Source organism: Heterodontus francisci, unplaced genomic scaffold, assembly GCF_036365525.1.
Source record: "Heterodontus francisci isolate sHetFra1 unplaced genomic scaffold, sHetFra1.hap1 HAP1_SCAFFOLD_167, whole genome shotgun sequence".
Classification (NCBI taxonomy): domain Eukaryota; kingdom Metazoa; phylum Chordata; class Chondrichthyes; order Heterodontiformes; family Heterodontidae; genus Heterodontus; species Heterodontus francisci.
This window is the reverse complement of record NW_027141337.1, coordinates 2,717,780-2,731,144: the sequence shown is the minus strand read 5'-3', so window position 1 is coordinate 2,731,144 and position 13,365 is coordinate 2,717,780. Positions and strand designations below refer to the sequence as shown.

General features: G+C 44.1%; 1 protein-coding gene across 1 annotated transcript in view; it reads left to right on the top strand.

Moving 5' to 3' along the window:
- LOC137362838 (probable G-protein coupled receptor 139) overlaps nucleotides 1–13,365 on the top strand; it is a gene marked incomplete at its 3' end in the record, with an annotated part of 296,278 nt that overhangs the window by 12,139 nt on the left and 270,774 nt on the right. The window contains exons 2-3 of the mRNA XM_068027055.1: nucleotides 1,748–1,757; nucleotides 6,844–6,939. Coding sequence (XP_067883156.1) covers nucleotides 1,748–1,757; nucleotides 6,844–6,939 — 106 coding nt within the window. The remainder of the gene's footprint in view (nucleotides 1–1,747; nucleotides 1,758–6,843; nucleotides 6,940–13,365) is intronic.

Genomic DNA, 13,365 nt, shown 5'->3' with positions numbered 1-13,365 from the left:
GTATCTCGAATTAAGGTTCACTATTTAAAAATAAGGGGTCACCTATTTAAAACAGAGATGTGGAGAATATCTTTTTTCTCTGAGGGTCGTGAGCCTTGGGAATTCTCTTCCTCAAAAGGCAGTGGAAGAGTGTCTCTAAGTACTTGTAAGGCAGAGAAAGATAGATTCTTGATAAGCAAGGGGGTGAAACATTATCGAGGGTAGGCGGTAATGTGGAGATGAGGTTTCAATCAGATTAGTCATGATCTTATTGAATGGCAGAGCAGGCTTGAGGGGCCGAGTGGCCTACTCTTGCTCCTAATTCATATATTTACATGTGCGTATGCTCTGTCTTCGAACGTGGGTATTTTAATCTTCCAGCAGTGAAAACCACAATAAAAACTGCATTGATATTTTAAATTTTTTTTCTCAGGATCAATTGATTTCCCACTTACAATTTCTCATTTGTTGCTGCGTTATGATCACCAGAACCTCCAGATTTCTGTTACAGCCAGGTGCGGACGGGTCCCATTCCCCGCTCCTGTCTTATATCTTATTTCACAGCAAGAGGGTTTATTCCTTTTTAGCAGTGGACGTGCTGACCACCTCAGTGAGTACTTTACCTTTTATCTTTGTTGTGATGGTGAAAGAACCAATAGGATAGGTCTTGAGTTTAAACAAAAAGTGAGTTTATTACACTTAACAATCTAAGCTGGATCTAAATAAAATGATAAACATATCCGCGACACATTTACGCACGCAATCACATGAGAATCACACACAAATAAATTAGAGTGAGAAATAAATTTGTGATGGATTAGAGTCCAGAATGAATAAACAAAAAAAAACGTCTGTGAGGTTGGATAATTCTCTGGTCTGCATTTTTCCAACATTAGTTATGAGTTTCATGTCATCTGCAAGAGTTGAATATATTTTTTTTTACGTATACGTTGGTGTCATTTATATATCTATCTATATGTCAGGACGGTCACTGTTTCTAATGTTGACCCCTGAGAAACAGCACTGTATCCTCCCCCTCCCCCAGTCTGAACAATGTCTGTTCACCACTTCTCTCTGCTTTCTGTCCCGGAGTCAATGTCATATCCACACTGTCACTGTCACATTAACCCATGTCTTCCATTTTTCATAAGTCTATGAAATGTCATTTGATCACAGGCCTTTTCAAAGTCTGTACACATAACACAAAACACGCTATCCTCATCAACAGTCAGTTATGTCATCAACGAACTTGATCAAGATTATCAGACATGATTTTTCATTATCATATCCGTGCTGTTTGTTATTTATTATCCCATTGTTTTACCAAGAAAGATATATTTTTGTGCTGGGTTCTGGTCTCTTGTAATTTACAACCACCGACATTAGACTGACTGGTCAGTAGTTACAGGATTTATCTCATCTCTCCTTTTGTAACAGGGAGTAACATCTACAGTCCTCCAGTCCTCTGTCATGACTCCCATATCCAAGGAGGATTGGAAGATTCTGACCAGTGCCTCTGCTATTTCCACCATTCCTTCCCTCAGCAACCGTCCCTATTGTTTTATCAAAGAACTGCATCGGGTTCAGTTTTCCTAACCTATCTATTGAATGTCACTTGATCAAACAACTTTTGAAAGTCTATATATTTAACTTCAATCACACCACCCTCATCAACCCTCTCCATTGTTTTATCAAAGAACTCCATTAAGTTTACCTCACCAACACCTCTCTCCACTCCTCCACTGTTGTTAAATTATCTGACATCCAGTACTGGATAAGCAGAAATTTCCTCCAATTAAATATTGGGAAGACTGAAGATATTGTTTTCACTGCCCACTCCAACTCTGTTCCCTTGTTATTGATTCCATCCCACTCCCTGGTAACAGTCTGAAATTCAGACAGTCTGTTTGCAATCTTGGTGTCATATTCGGGACACAATTAATAGGCACATGGACAAATGTGGGTTAATTGAGGAAAACCAGCATGGATTTGGAAAGGGAAAATGGTGTTTAAAAAACTTGCTAGAGGTTTTTGAAGAGGTAAAAAGGAAGCTTGATGAGGGCAATACTGTTGATGTGGCGGAAATGGAATTCCAAAAAGAATTTGATAAAGGGTAACACAACAGACTTGTGAGCAAAGTTATAGCTCATGAAATAAAAAGGACAGTAGCAACATGAAACTAAACTGTTTGAGTGACAGGAAACAGAGTAGTGATTAATGGATGCTTTTCGGGCTGGAGAAAAGTTTGCAGTGGAATCAAAACAAAATACTACAGATGCTGGAAATCTGAAATAAAAACAGAAAGTGCTGGAAATACTCAGTGGTGTCTGTGGAGAGAGAAACAGAGTTAATATTCCAGGTCTGTGACCTTTCATCAGAACTGGCCAAGGTTAGAAATGTAATAGGTTTTAAGCAAGTAAAGTGAGAGTGGAGGGTGTAAACACAAGGACAGAAATGTGCGCATGAGAGCGGGGGTGGGGGATGGAGTGTGTTGAAATGACAAGCGAGTGGAAGCTCAGGGTCATGCTTTTGGACTGAGTGGAGGTGTTCCACAAAGCGGTCACCCAATCTGTGTTTGACCTGCTGTGGTGTTCCAGTGAACATCAACGCCGGCTCGAGAGCAGCACCTCATTGTCCGATTAGGCACTCTACAGACTTCCGGACTGAATATTGAGTTCAATAATTTCAGAGCATGACTTGTCCATTTTTATTATTATTTTGTTTCATCAGTTTTTTTTTTACCATGTGCCAGACTTAAACTGGGATTGTTATGTTGGTGCTTTTAGCTCGGGCTGTTCATTGTTCTGTCATTTAACACCTGCTCTGCACTAATGCTTTATCTTTCACCACACCATGAGCACACTCTCTTTGCCTTTGACCCATGACCTCCTCGTCAGTTAATCTCTCTGGCCCTCTGTCTTATCAACACCCCTTCTGCTCCATTTTGCACCACTCCTGCTTTATTTGCTTAAAACTTATTACATTTCTAACCTTTCCCAGTTCTGATGAAAGATCACAGATCTGAGACGTTAACTCTGCTTCTCTTTCCACAGATGCTGCCAGACTTGCTGAGCATTTCCAGCACGTTTTGTTTTTGTATTTAAGTTTTGTAGTGGAGTTCCCCAGGGATCAGTGTTGGGAAGCTTTCTCTTTCTGAAATATATTGTTGATAAGGTGAGCTTTTTATTTAAAAACTTCTGTCCGTCGGATTGCAAAGGTAACAAGTTTTGACTTTTTTTTTGTTTTGTTTTTTCAGTAGATTTGTTGGGAATTTAGAATAGTGGGAATGGAGGTTAAGGCAATTGTATGTTCCTCCTGCAGAATGTAGGAGGTAAGGGTCGCCAAGAGTGTCCCTGCTGACTGTATCTGCGGGAAGTGCACCCAACTCCAGCTCCTCGAGAACCGCGTTAGGGAGCTGGAGCTGGAGCTGGATGAACTTCGGATCATTCGGGAGGCGGAGGGGGTTATTGAGAGGAGTTATGGGGAGGTAGTCACACCTCAGATAAAAGAAGTAGGTAGATGGGTTATCGTCAGGGGAAGGAGCGGGAAACAGCAGGCAGTGCAGGGATGCCCTGTGGCCGTTTCCTCAACAACAGGTATACCGTTTTGGATACTGTTGCGGGGGACGACTTACCAGGGGTACGCAATGGGGTACAGGTCTCTGGCACAGAGTCTGTCCCTGTTGCTCAGAAGGGAAGGAGGAAGAGGAGCAGAACATTAGTCATTGGGGACTCCATAGTTAGGGGAACAGATAGGAGGTTCTGTGGGAACGAGAGAGACTCACGGTTGGTGTGTTGCCTCCCAGGTGCCAGGGTTCGTGATGTCTCAGATCTTGTTTTTGGGATCCTAAAGTGGGAGGGGGAGCAGCCCCAAGTCGTGGTCCACATAGGCACCAACGACATAGGCTAAGAAGAGAGATGGGGATTTAAGGCAGAAATTCAGGGAGCTAGGGTGGAAGCTTAGAGCGAGAACAAACAGAGTTGTTATCTCTGGGTTGTTGCCCGTGCCACGTGATAGCGAAGGGAGGAATAGGGGGAGAGAGGAGTTGAACACGTGGCTGCAGGGACTGAACATTAATTTCAATGATTTCAGAGCATGACAGGCCCCCCATTTTACTTTTAGTTTTAGTTATTTTTTCTTTTTTACATAGTTTACAATTTTTTTTATGTTTATTTGATTTCATCTTAGTTTGTTCAGTTTGCTTACCCACTGTTTTTCTTCATGTTTGTACTTGCTGCTGTTCAATGTTCGGTCCGTTAACACCATATCTGTACTAATGCTTTGTCTTTCAACACACCATTAACATATTGTTTGCCTTTGCTCCATGACCGTTTGGCCAGCTATGTGGCCTTGTCCAATCTAAACCTTCTCCTTTGTTATCTCTTGCCCCACCCCCACCTCACTTGCTTACAACCTTTGCCATTTCTAATATTTGCCAGTTCCGAAGAAGGGTCACTGACCCAAAATGTAAACTCTACTTCTCTTTCCACAGATGCTGCCAGACCTGCTGAGTGGTTCCAGCATTTCTTGTTTTTAGTTCCACAGTAAATGCAGCTGTCTCCACTCTGCAGTCACCCCTTTGCAGTTACTCAACTCTGCTATCTCCTCTCCAGTTGCTCCACTCCAGTTGCAGTTGCAGCAACACAGGTGCTGCTGCTCCCCCTGTTTGCAGGCAGGAAGTGCTTCCCAAATTGCCAAGCCAATCCCAGTGCGGTACCTGTTCTGGGAGTATTTCACAGGGACAGTACAGAGGGAGCTTTACTCTGTATCTAACCCCGTGCTGTACCTGTCCTGGGAGTTTTTGATGGGGACAGTGCAGAGTGAGCTTGACTCTAAATGTTCCCCACACTGTACCTGTCCTGGGAGCAGATTAAACTAATATGATAGATATTCTGCATGTGTGGCATTCCTGAACATTAATCTCTATGACAGTGTCTGTGCTGTTCTGTCCTTATATTATAAAACACTTTCTGTTGTTGTCTATCGCTGGAGTCTGTGTTCCTCAAGTAGTTCCCTCATTGGTTATTGCTGAGTGTTGCTATTGAACTACAGGAGCAGTCACTGCCGGTCGCCACAATGACCTCCCTCAACTGACCCAATCCACCCACTCCATCCCACTCCACAGCCAGTGTCTGTGGCTGAACCAACTTGTTCACAACCGAGGCTTCCTATAGAACTCTGAGCCGAGCTGCCAGTTCCATCAGCCAGACCACTTACTTCCACCTCCATATCCTTGCCTGTCTCTGTTTCTGCCTTGGTGCACCTGTTGCTGAATCCCTCATCCATTCCAGTGTTAGCTCCAGATGCAACTATTCCAACCCTCCCATCAATTATATCCTCCCTTCCCTCCCTATAAACTTCAGCCCATCTAAAACTCTGCTGTCTGTATCCTAATTCACACTAAATCCCATTCATCCATCATGCGGCATTTGGGTGGCACAGTGGCGTGGAGGTTAGCACCGCAGCCTCACAGCTCCAGCGACACGGGTTCAATTCTGGGTACTGCCTGTGTGGAGTTTGCAAGCTCTCCCTGTATCTGCGTGGGTTTTCTCCGGGTGCTCCGGTTTCCTCCCTCAAGCCAAAAGACTTGCAGGTTGATAGGTAAATTGGCCATTATAAAGTGCCCCTCGTATAGGTAGGTGGTAGGGAAACATAGGGACAGGTGGGGATGTGGTAGAAATATGGGATTAGTGCAGGATTATGTATAAATGGGTGGTTGATGGTCGGCACAGACCCGGTGGGCCGAAGGGCCTGTTTCAGTGCTGTACTTGTAAACTAAACTAAATATAAACATGCCTGTGCTTGCTGTTCTACATTGGCCCCTGGTCTGTTAACTATGTCCTCCTGAAACCTCTGACTATCCACCTCACAGTTTACATTTCCCAGCTCCACATCATCCGCAAACGTTGAAAATATGCCATTTATATATACGTCTGTGCCATTAATATGTGACAAAGGGAGGAGTGATCCTAATACTGATCACTGAGGAGCACTACCGTATACTCCCATCCAGTCTGAACAACAACTGTTCAGAACTTCGCTCTGCTTTCTGTTTCTTAGCCAGTGTCACATCCACACTGTCCCTGCCCCTTTAATCCATGTACTGTAGTTTTCCTAACAAATCCATTAGATAGCATTTGGTCAGGTTACATTTGAAATTCCATATAAATAACATCAGCCACGCTGCCTTCAACAAGCTGCTGCATGACGTCATTGAAGAACTCGATCAAGTTTGTCAGACATGATTGGCATTAACATATCCAGGATGCTTGTCATTTATAAACTCCTGTTTCTCCAAGGCAAAAAGGATATGTCCCAGATTACAGTCTGTAATACTTTCCCCAAATTTACATCAATGTTATTCTGCTGGAACTGTGATTCCAGAGTTTATCCATTTATCTTGTTTTAAACAGGGTGTCACATTGAGGAATCTGTAGTTATCTATCACCACTACCATATCCCAGGGACATTGTCAGATGCTGGCCATTTCCTCTGCTATTTCCACCACTCTTTCCATCAGCAACCCTCATACATCACACATGGAGAGCGTAAATGTTATTCGTTATCATGGTACCAACAGTGTTGGATTGAAAGGAGTTAACTGAACCTGTTTGTTCAGTGACTGTAAATAATGTCAGTCTCCATGGACCCTAATTGTGTCACTGGAGGGTTTTGCTCTACTATTAATAAAGGACTCCTTTCAATCTGTTACCCCATAGTGTCAGCGGGAGCTTCATCCCTGACATTAATGGATCAGTGGTTCTAGAGAGAGGGAGAGGATAGATCAGAATCTGAGAACAATCTGTTGGAATGTTACAACAATGGACAGGAGTTTATCTTATTGGTTTGACAGTCTTACTGCAGATGATGATTGGATACCATTAGATTGGCGAATCTCCGATGCATTGAAGATGATTCAATGCATTTACTATCCCATTCTCGCTATTGTTGGTGTTCCTGGTAAGTCTCTCTCTCTCTACCTTTCAATTCAATAAACCATATTGAACTGCATTACTGATCTTATCGTTTACTCTGTCCATCTTGATACTGCTGTCATTCCTGGTAAATATCTGTCTCCAGATATTAGCTCTAAAGACCATTGCTAACTGTATTACCCTTCTTTTAATTTGCTGTTGCATCTTTGATGCTGTTGTCACTGCGAAGTCACTCTATTCAGCTATTACATGTGTAAACCACAATTCAATGCATTACTGCCCTTGTTATTGAAGTATTAGGAGATTGAAGCCATTGTTTTCAGTATCCAACACAAACTCTGTTCTCTATCCAACGAATCTGCCAATACATGAGGATGAAACAGAGTGTTCACTTCCTCGCTGATTGCCTTGACCCTGAGCTAAGTTCCAATACTGTATCCTGTCCATCCCCAATCCTGTCTACGACCATTTCCTGGACATTTTCGACCCTGACTTGCCTAGTGCTCCTGCACAGTACTACCCCAGTGGCTGCAGACAGTTCCATTTGTTCATGGACGTGGGCATCTTTGGATAGGCCAGGAATTATTGTCCATCCCTAAATTGCGTTGAGAAGGTAGAGGTGAACTGTTTTCCTGAACTTTTCTTACCCAGCGACACTGAAGGGATGGCAACAATAGTTCCAAGTCAGGATGATGTGCTGCTTGGAGGGGAACATGCTGGTGGTGGTGTTCCAATGCATCTGCTCCCTTTGCCCTTCTAGCTGGTAGAGGATGCAAGTTTGGAAGGTGCTGTTGAAGGAGGCTTGGTGAATTGCTGCAGTTCATATTGGAGACTGTACACACTGCTATAATTTTGCTCCAATGCTGGAGTCATAGATTTACGACATAGACAGAGGCCATTATGCCTGCTGGCACTGTGCAGAGCAGTCCAGTCAGTCCCACTCTCTGCCCAATCCCCATAGCCCTGCAAGTACATTTCCTTCAAGTGCCCATCCAGTTTCCTTTTGAAATCATTGATTTGTCTCCACTTCCACCACCCTTATGGGCAGCGAATTCCAGGTCATTACGACCCACTGCACTCACTTCTTCACATTCCCTCTGCATCTCTCGCTCAAAACCTTCCACCTGTGTCCCCTGGTCCTTGTACCATTAGTTAATGGGAACAATTTCTTCTTGTCTACCTTATCTAAGCCTGTTATAATCTTGTGCACCTCCATCAAATTGCCCCTCATTCTCCTTTGCACCAGTGAGAAACACACCAGGTTTTCCAAACTCACATTGTAACTAAAAGCCCCCATCCCTGCAATCATTCTGTCAAATCTCCTCTGCACCCTCTCAAGGACTCTCACATCATTCCTAAGTGTGGTGATACGAACTGGGCACGAAACTCCAGTTGGAGCCAAACCAGAGTTCTATATCATTGCATTATAAAACTTCCCTGCTTTTGTATTCTATTTCTCTATTTATGAAGCCCAATCTGTCAGTATTTCCTTCGACATTCAAACGCACATGAAGCCCCAGCTCCCTCTATTCCTACACACTCTTTAGAAGAGTGTCATTAAGGCTATATTGCCTCACCCTATCCGTTCTGCCAAATTGCATCACCTCATACGTGTCTGTATCAAAATCCATCTGCCACTTGTCTGCCTATTCTGCTAGTCTATCTATGTCCTGTTGCAGGTAGATCATATCACCCACACTGTTTGTCCCTCCTCCAAGGTTATCATCAACACATTTTGAAATTCCACTGTATATCCAAAAGCAAGTCATTTGTATACAGCAAACAAAAATCATTGGTCCTAGCCATGCCCTTTGGGAAACACGACTGCCTACCATCTTCCAGTCTGAAATCAACAACCTTTTACCACGACACACTGTTTACTGTTATTAAGACATTTGTTTACTCCTATTGGACACTGACACTCCTATTCTATGAGCCTCACTTTTATTCACCAGCCTTTTATCTGGTACTTTATCAAACACATTCTTCAAATACATACAGACAACATCCACGGCATTCCCTTCATCAACTTTCTCTGATACTTCATCAAAAAATACAATTAGATAAGTCAAGCATGATCTCCCTTTTACAAATCTGTGCTCAATATCCTTAATTAATTCAAACCTCTCCAGATGCCTGTTAATATTTCCCCTGAGAATTGTTTCTAAACCTTTAATTTACACTCACAGAATACATAATAGTTTCAGCGTGGAAGGAGGCCATTCGGCCCATCGTGTCAGCTCTGGCTCTCTGAAGGGACAATTTCCGACTTTTCCATTCGCCCATTTTCTCCCCATAACGCTGCATCTTCTCCCTTCTCATATAACTGTCTAATTCCCTTTTGAATGCTTCAATTGAACCTGCCTCCACCACGTTCGTAGGCAGCACATTCCAGATCTTAACTACTGGCTGCATGAAAATGTTTTTCCTCATGCCACTTGTGCTTCTCTTACCAAATACTTTAAATCTGTGTCCTCTCGTTCTCGATCCTCTCACGAGTGGGAAAAGTTTCTCTCCATCTACTCTGTTCAGATTCCTCATGATTTTGAATACCTCTATCAAATCACCACTCAGCCTTCTCTTCTCCACGGAAAACAGCCCTAATCTCTCCGATTTATCTTCATAACTGAAATTCCTCATCCCTGGAACTATTCTCATGAATCTTTTCTGTACTATATCCAATGCCCTCACGTCTTTTCTCAAGTGTGGCACCCAGAACTGGACACAATACTCCAGCTGAGACTGAACTAGTGTCTTACACAAGTTCAATATAACTTCCTTACTATTGTACTCTATGCCCCTATTAATAAAACTCAGGATAATATATGCCTTATTAACCATGCGCACAACCTGTCTTGCCACCTTCAATGACTTATGCACATATTCACCCAGGTCCCTCTGCCCCTGCACCCTATTAAGAATTGTAGCCTTCATTCGATGTTGTCTTTTTAAATTCTTCATACTGAAATGAATCACTTCAATTTCTTCACATTGAACCTCATCTGCCATCTGTCTGCCAATTACACCAACATGTCTATGTCCTTTTGAAGTTCTACACTATCCTCCTCACAGCTCACGATGCTTCCAAGTTTCGTATCATCTGCAAACTTTGAAACTGTGCCCTGTACACTAAGATCTAGGTCGTTAATATATATCAGGAAAGGCAAGAGTCCCAACACTGATCTCTGGGGAACACCAACCACCACTCTTTGTTTCCTGTCACTCAGCCAATTTCTTATCCATGTGGCTACTGTCCCTTTTTATTCCTTGAGCTACAAGTTTGTTCACAATTCTGTTATGTGGCACTGTATCAATTGCCTTTTGAATTTTTTTTTAGAAGTTTTCCTACCACCAAAGTTAAACTTAAATCACTGATGATGAATTAACTGGCCTGTGGCTGCTAGAAAGGTCCTCACACCTTTTCTAGTATAAGGGTGTCACATTTGCCACTCTCTAATCCTCTCTCACCTTCCCCATCGATGGAGGATTGTAAGATGATGGTATGCTGTTGTGATATCTCAATTTCGACTTCCCTTACCAGCCTGCGATGGTAACCATCCAGACCAGGTCACTTATTAACCCCAAGCATGGCCAGCCTTTGCACCACCTCATCCTTCTCAATTTTTTACTCTATCCATTGTCTCTACTCTCTTCACTCCCATTGATATTATGTCAGATTTCTCTTCCTCATCAAACAATGATATGAAGTACTCATTAGGCCTATTTGATTTGCTCGGTGCCTCTATGTGTATATTACACTCATTTCCCCGAATAGGCCCACCCCATCTCGTTCTACCTGATTAATATCTACATGCCTGTGGAAAATGTTTGCGTGCCCCTTTAGAAGATTTTTGCGTTCTCTTTTATGTTGAATGGGAGTGAATGGTAAAGTGGTAAATGAGGTGCTGATAATTCCAGCTGTTTTCTCCTGCATGGTGTAAAGCTTTCTGAGTGTTGGAGCTGCACCCATCCTGGCAAGTGGAGATTATTCAATTAGACTCCTGACTGTGTGGTGTGAATATTACTTGCTAATTATCAGACTAAGGCTGGATATTGTCCAGTTGTTGCTGCATGTAGGCTCGGACTGCTTCAGTACCTGAGCAATCATAAATGAAACTAAACACTCTGCAATCCGTAATGAATAATCCCACTTCTGATCTTCTGACTGAAGGTCATTGACGAAGCAGATGAAGAATGTTGGGCCTAGGAAAATACCCAGAGAAACTCCTGCAGTGATGTCCCAGGACTGAGATAATTAACCTCAAACAACCATAACCATCCTCCTTTGTGCCAGTTATGACTCCAACCAGGAGTATTCCCCCTGATACCCATTGACCTCAGTTTTGCTAGGGCTCTGTGATGCAATACTCGGTCGAATGCTGCCTTGATGTCAAGGGCAGTCACTCTCCCCGCACCTCTGGAGTTCAGCTCTTTTCTCCATGTTTGGACCAAGGCTGCAATGAGGCCTGTAGCTAAATGAAACTTGAGGAACCAAATTGAGCACCAGTGCGCACGTTCTTGGTGAGTAAGTGCCACCTGATAGCACTGTCGATGACACCTTCCATTACCTGGTTCAGGATCGCCAGTACACTGAAGGGTGATGGAAGCATGAGTGTGGAAGGCTGCTGACGATCACCCTGGGTGAGTGAAAATGACCGCACAGGATTTACGTGAGGGCCCATATTCACACTGCACCGGCTCGGCGTGCTGATCAGTATCCTGGACTGGTTGACCCAAGTTCACACTATAACAGCTCGGTATGGTGATCTGTATCCTGGGCTGTTTTACCCATATTCCCACTGCACAGCTCGGTATGGTGATCAGTATTCTGGGCTGGTTGATCCATATTCACACTGTACCAGCTCGGTATGGTGATCAGTATCCTGGGCTGGTTGACCCATATTCACACTGTACCAGCTCGGCATGGTGATCAGTATCCTGGGCTGGTTGACCCATAGTCACACTGTACAAGCTCGGCATGAAGATCAGTATCCTGGGCTGGTTGACCCATATTCACACTGTACAAGCTCGGCATGAAGATCAGTATCCTGGGCTGGTTGACCCATATTTACACTGTACCAGCTCGGTATGGTGATCAGTATCCTGGGCTGGTTGCCCGATATTCACACTGTACCAGCTCAGTATGGTGATCAGTATCCTGGGGTGGTTGACCCATATTCACACTGTACCAGCTCGGTATGGTGGTCATTATCATGGGCTGGTTGACCCATATACACACTGTCGCAGCTCAGCATGGTGATCAGGAACCTGGGCTGGTTGACACATATTTACACTGTACCAGATCGGCATGGTGATCAGTATCCTGGGCTGGTCGATCCATGTTCACACTGTACCAGCTCGGTATGGTGATCAGTATCCTGGGCTGGTTGACCCAAATTCACACTTTTCCAGCTCAGCATGGTGATCAGCATGCTGAGTTGGTTGACCTATATTCACACTGTACCAGCTCAGCATGGTGATCAGTATCCTGGATGGTCGATCCATGTTCACACTGTACCAGCCCGGTATGGTGATCAGTATCCTGGGCTGGTTGATCCATATTCACACTGTTCCAGCTCAGCATGGTGATCAGCATGCTGAGTTGGTTGACCTATATTCACACTGTACCAGCTCAGCATGGTGATCAGTATCCTGGTCTGGTCGATCCATGTTCACAATGTACCAGATCGGCATGGTGATCAGTATCCTGGTCTGGTCGATCCATTTTCACACTGTCCCAGCTCAGCATGGTGATCAGTATCCTGGTCTGGTTGACCCACATTCACACTGTACCAGCACAGCATGGTGATCAGCATCCTGGGCTGGTGGATCCATGTTCACACTGTACCAGCTCGGTATGGTGATCAGTATCTTGGTCTGGTTGACCCAAGTTCACACTGTGGCAGCTCGGCATGGTGATCAGTATCCTAGACTGGTTGACCCATATTCGCACTGTACCAGCTCGTCATGGTGATCAATATCCTGGGCTGGTTGACCCATTTTGACAGTGTACCCGCTCGGCATGGTGATCGGTGTCCTGAGCTGATTGACCAAAATTCACACTGTACCAGCTCGGCATGGTGATCAGTCTCCTGAGCTGGTTGACCCATATTCACACTGCAGCAGCTCAGTATGTTGTTCATTATCCTGGGCTGGTTGTCCCATATACACACTGTACCAGCTCAGTGTGGTGATCAGTATCCTGGGGTGGTTGGCACATATTCACACTGTCCGACCTCGCTATGGTGATCAGTATCCTGGGCTGGTTGACACATATTAACACTGTACCAGCTCGGCATGGTGATCAGAATCCTAGGCTGTTTGACCGATATTCACACTGCAGCAGCTCGGCATGGTGATCAGTATCTTGGGCTATTTAACCCATATTTACACTGCACCAGCTCGTCATGGGGATCAGCATCCTGGGATGGTTGACCCATATTCACACTGT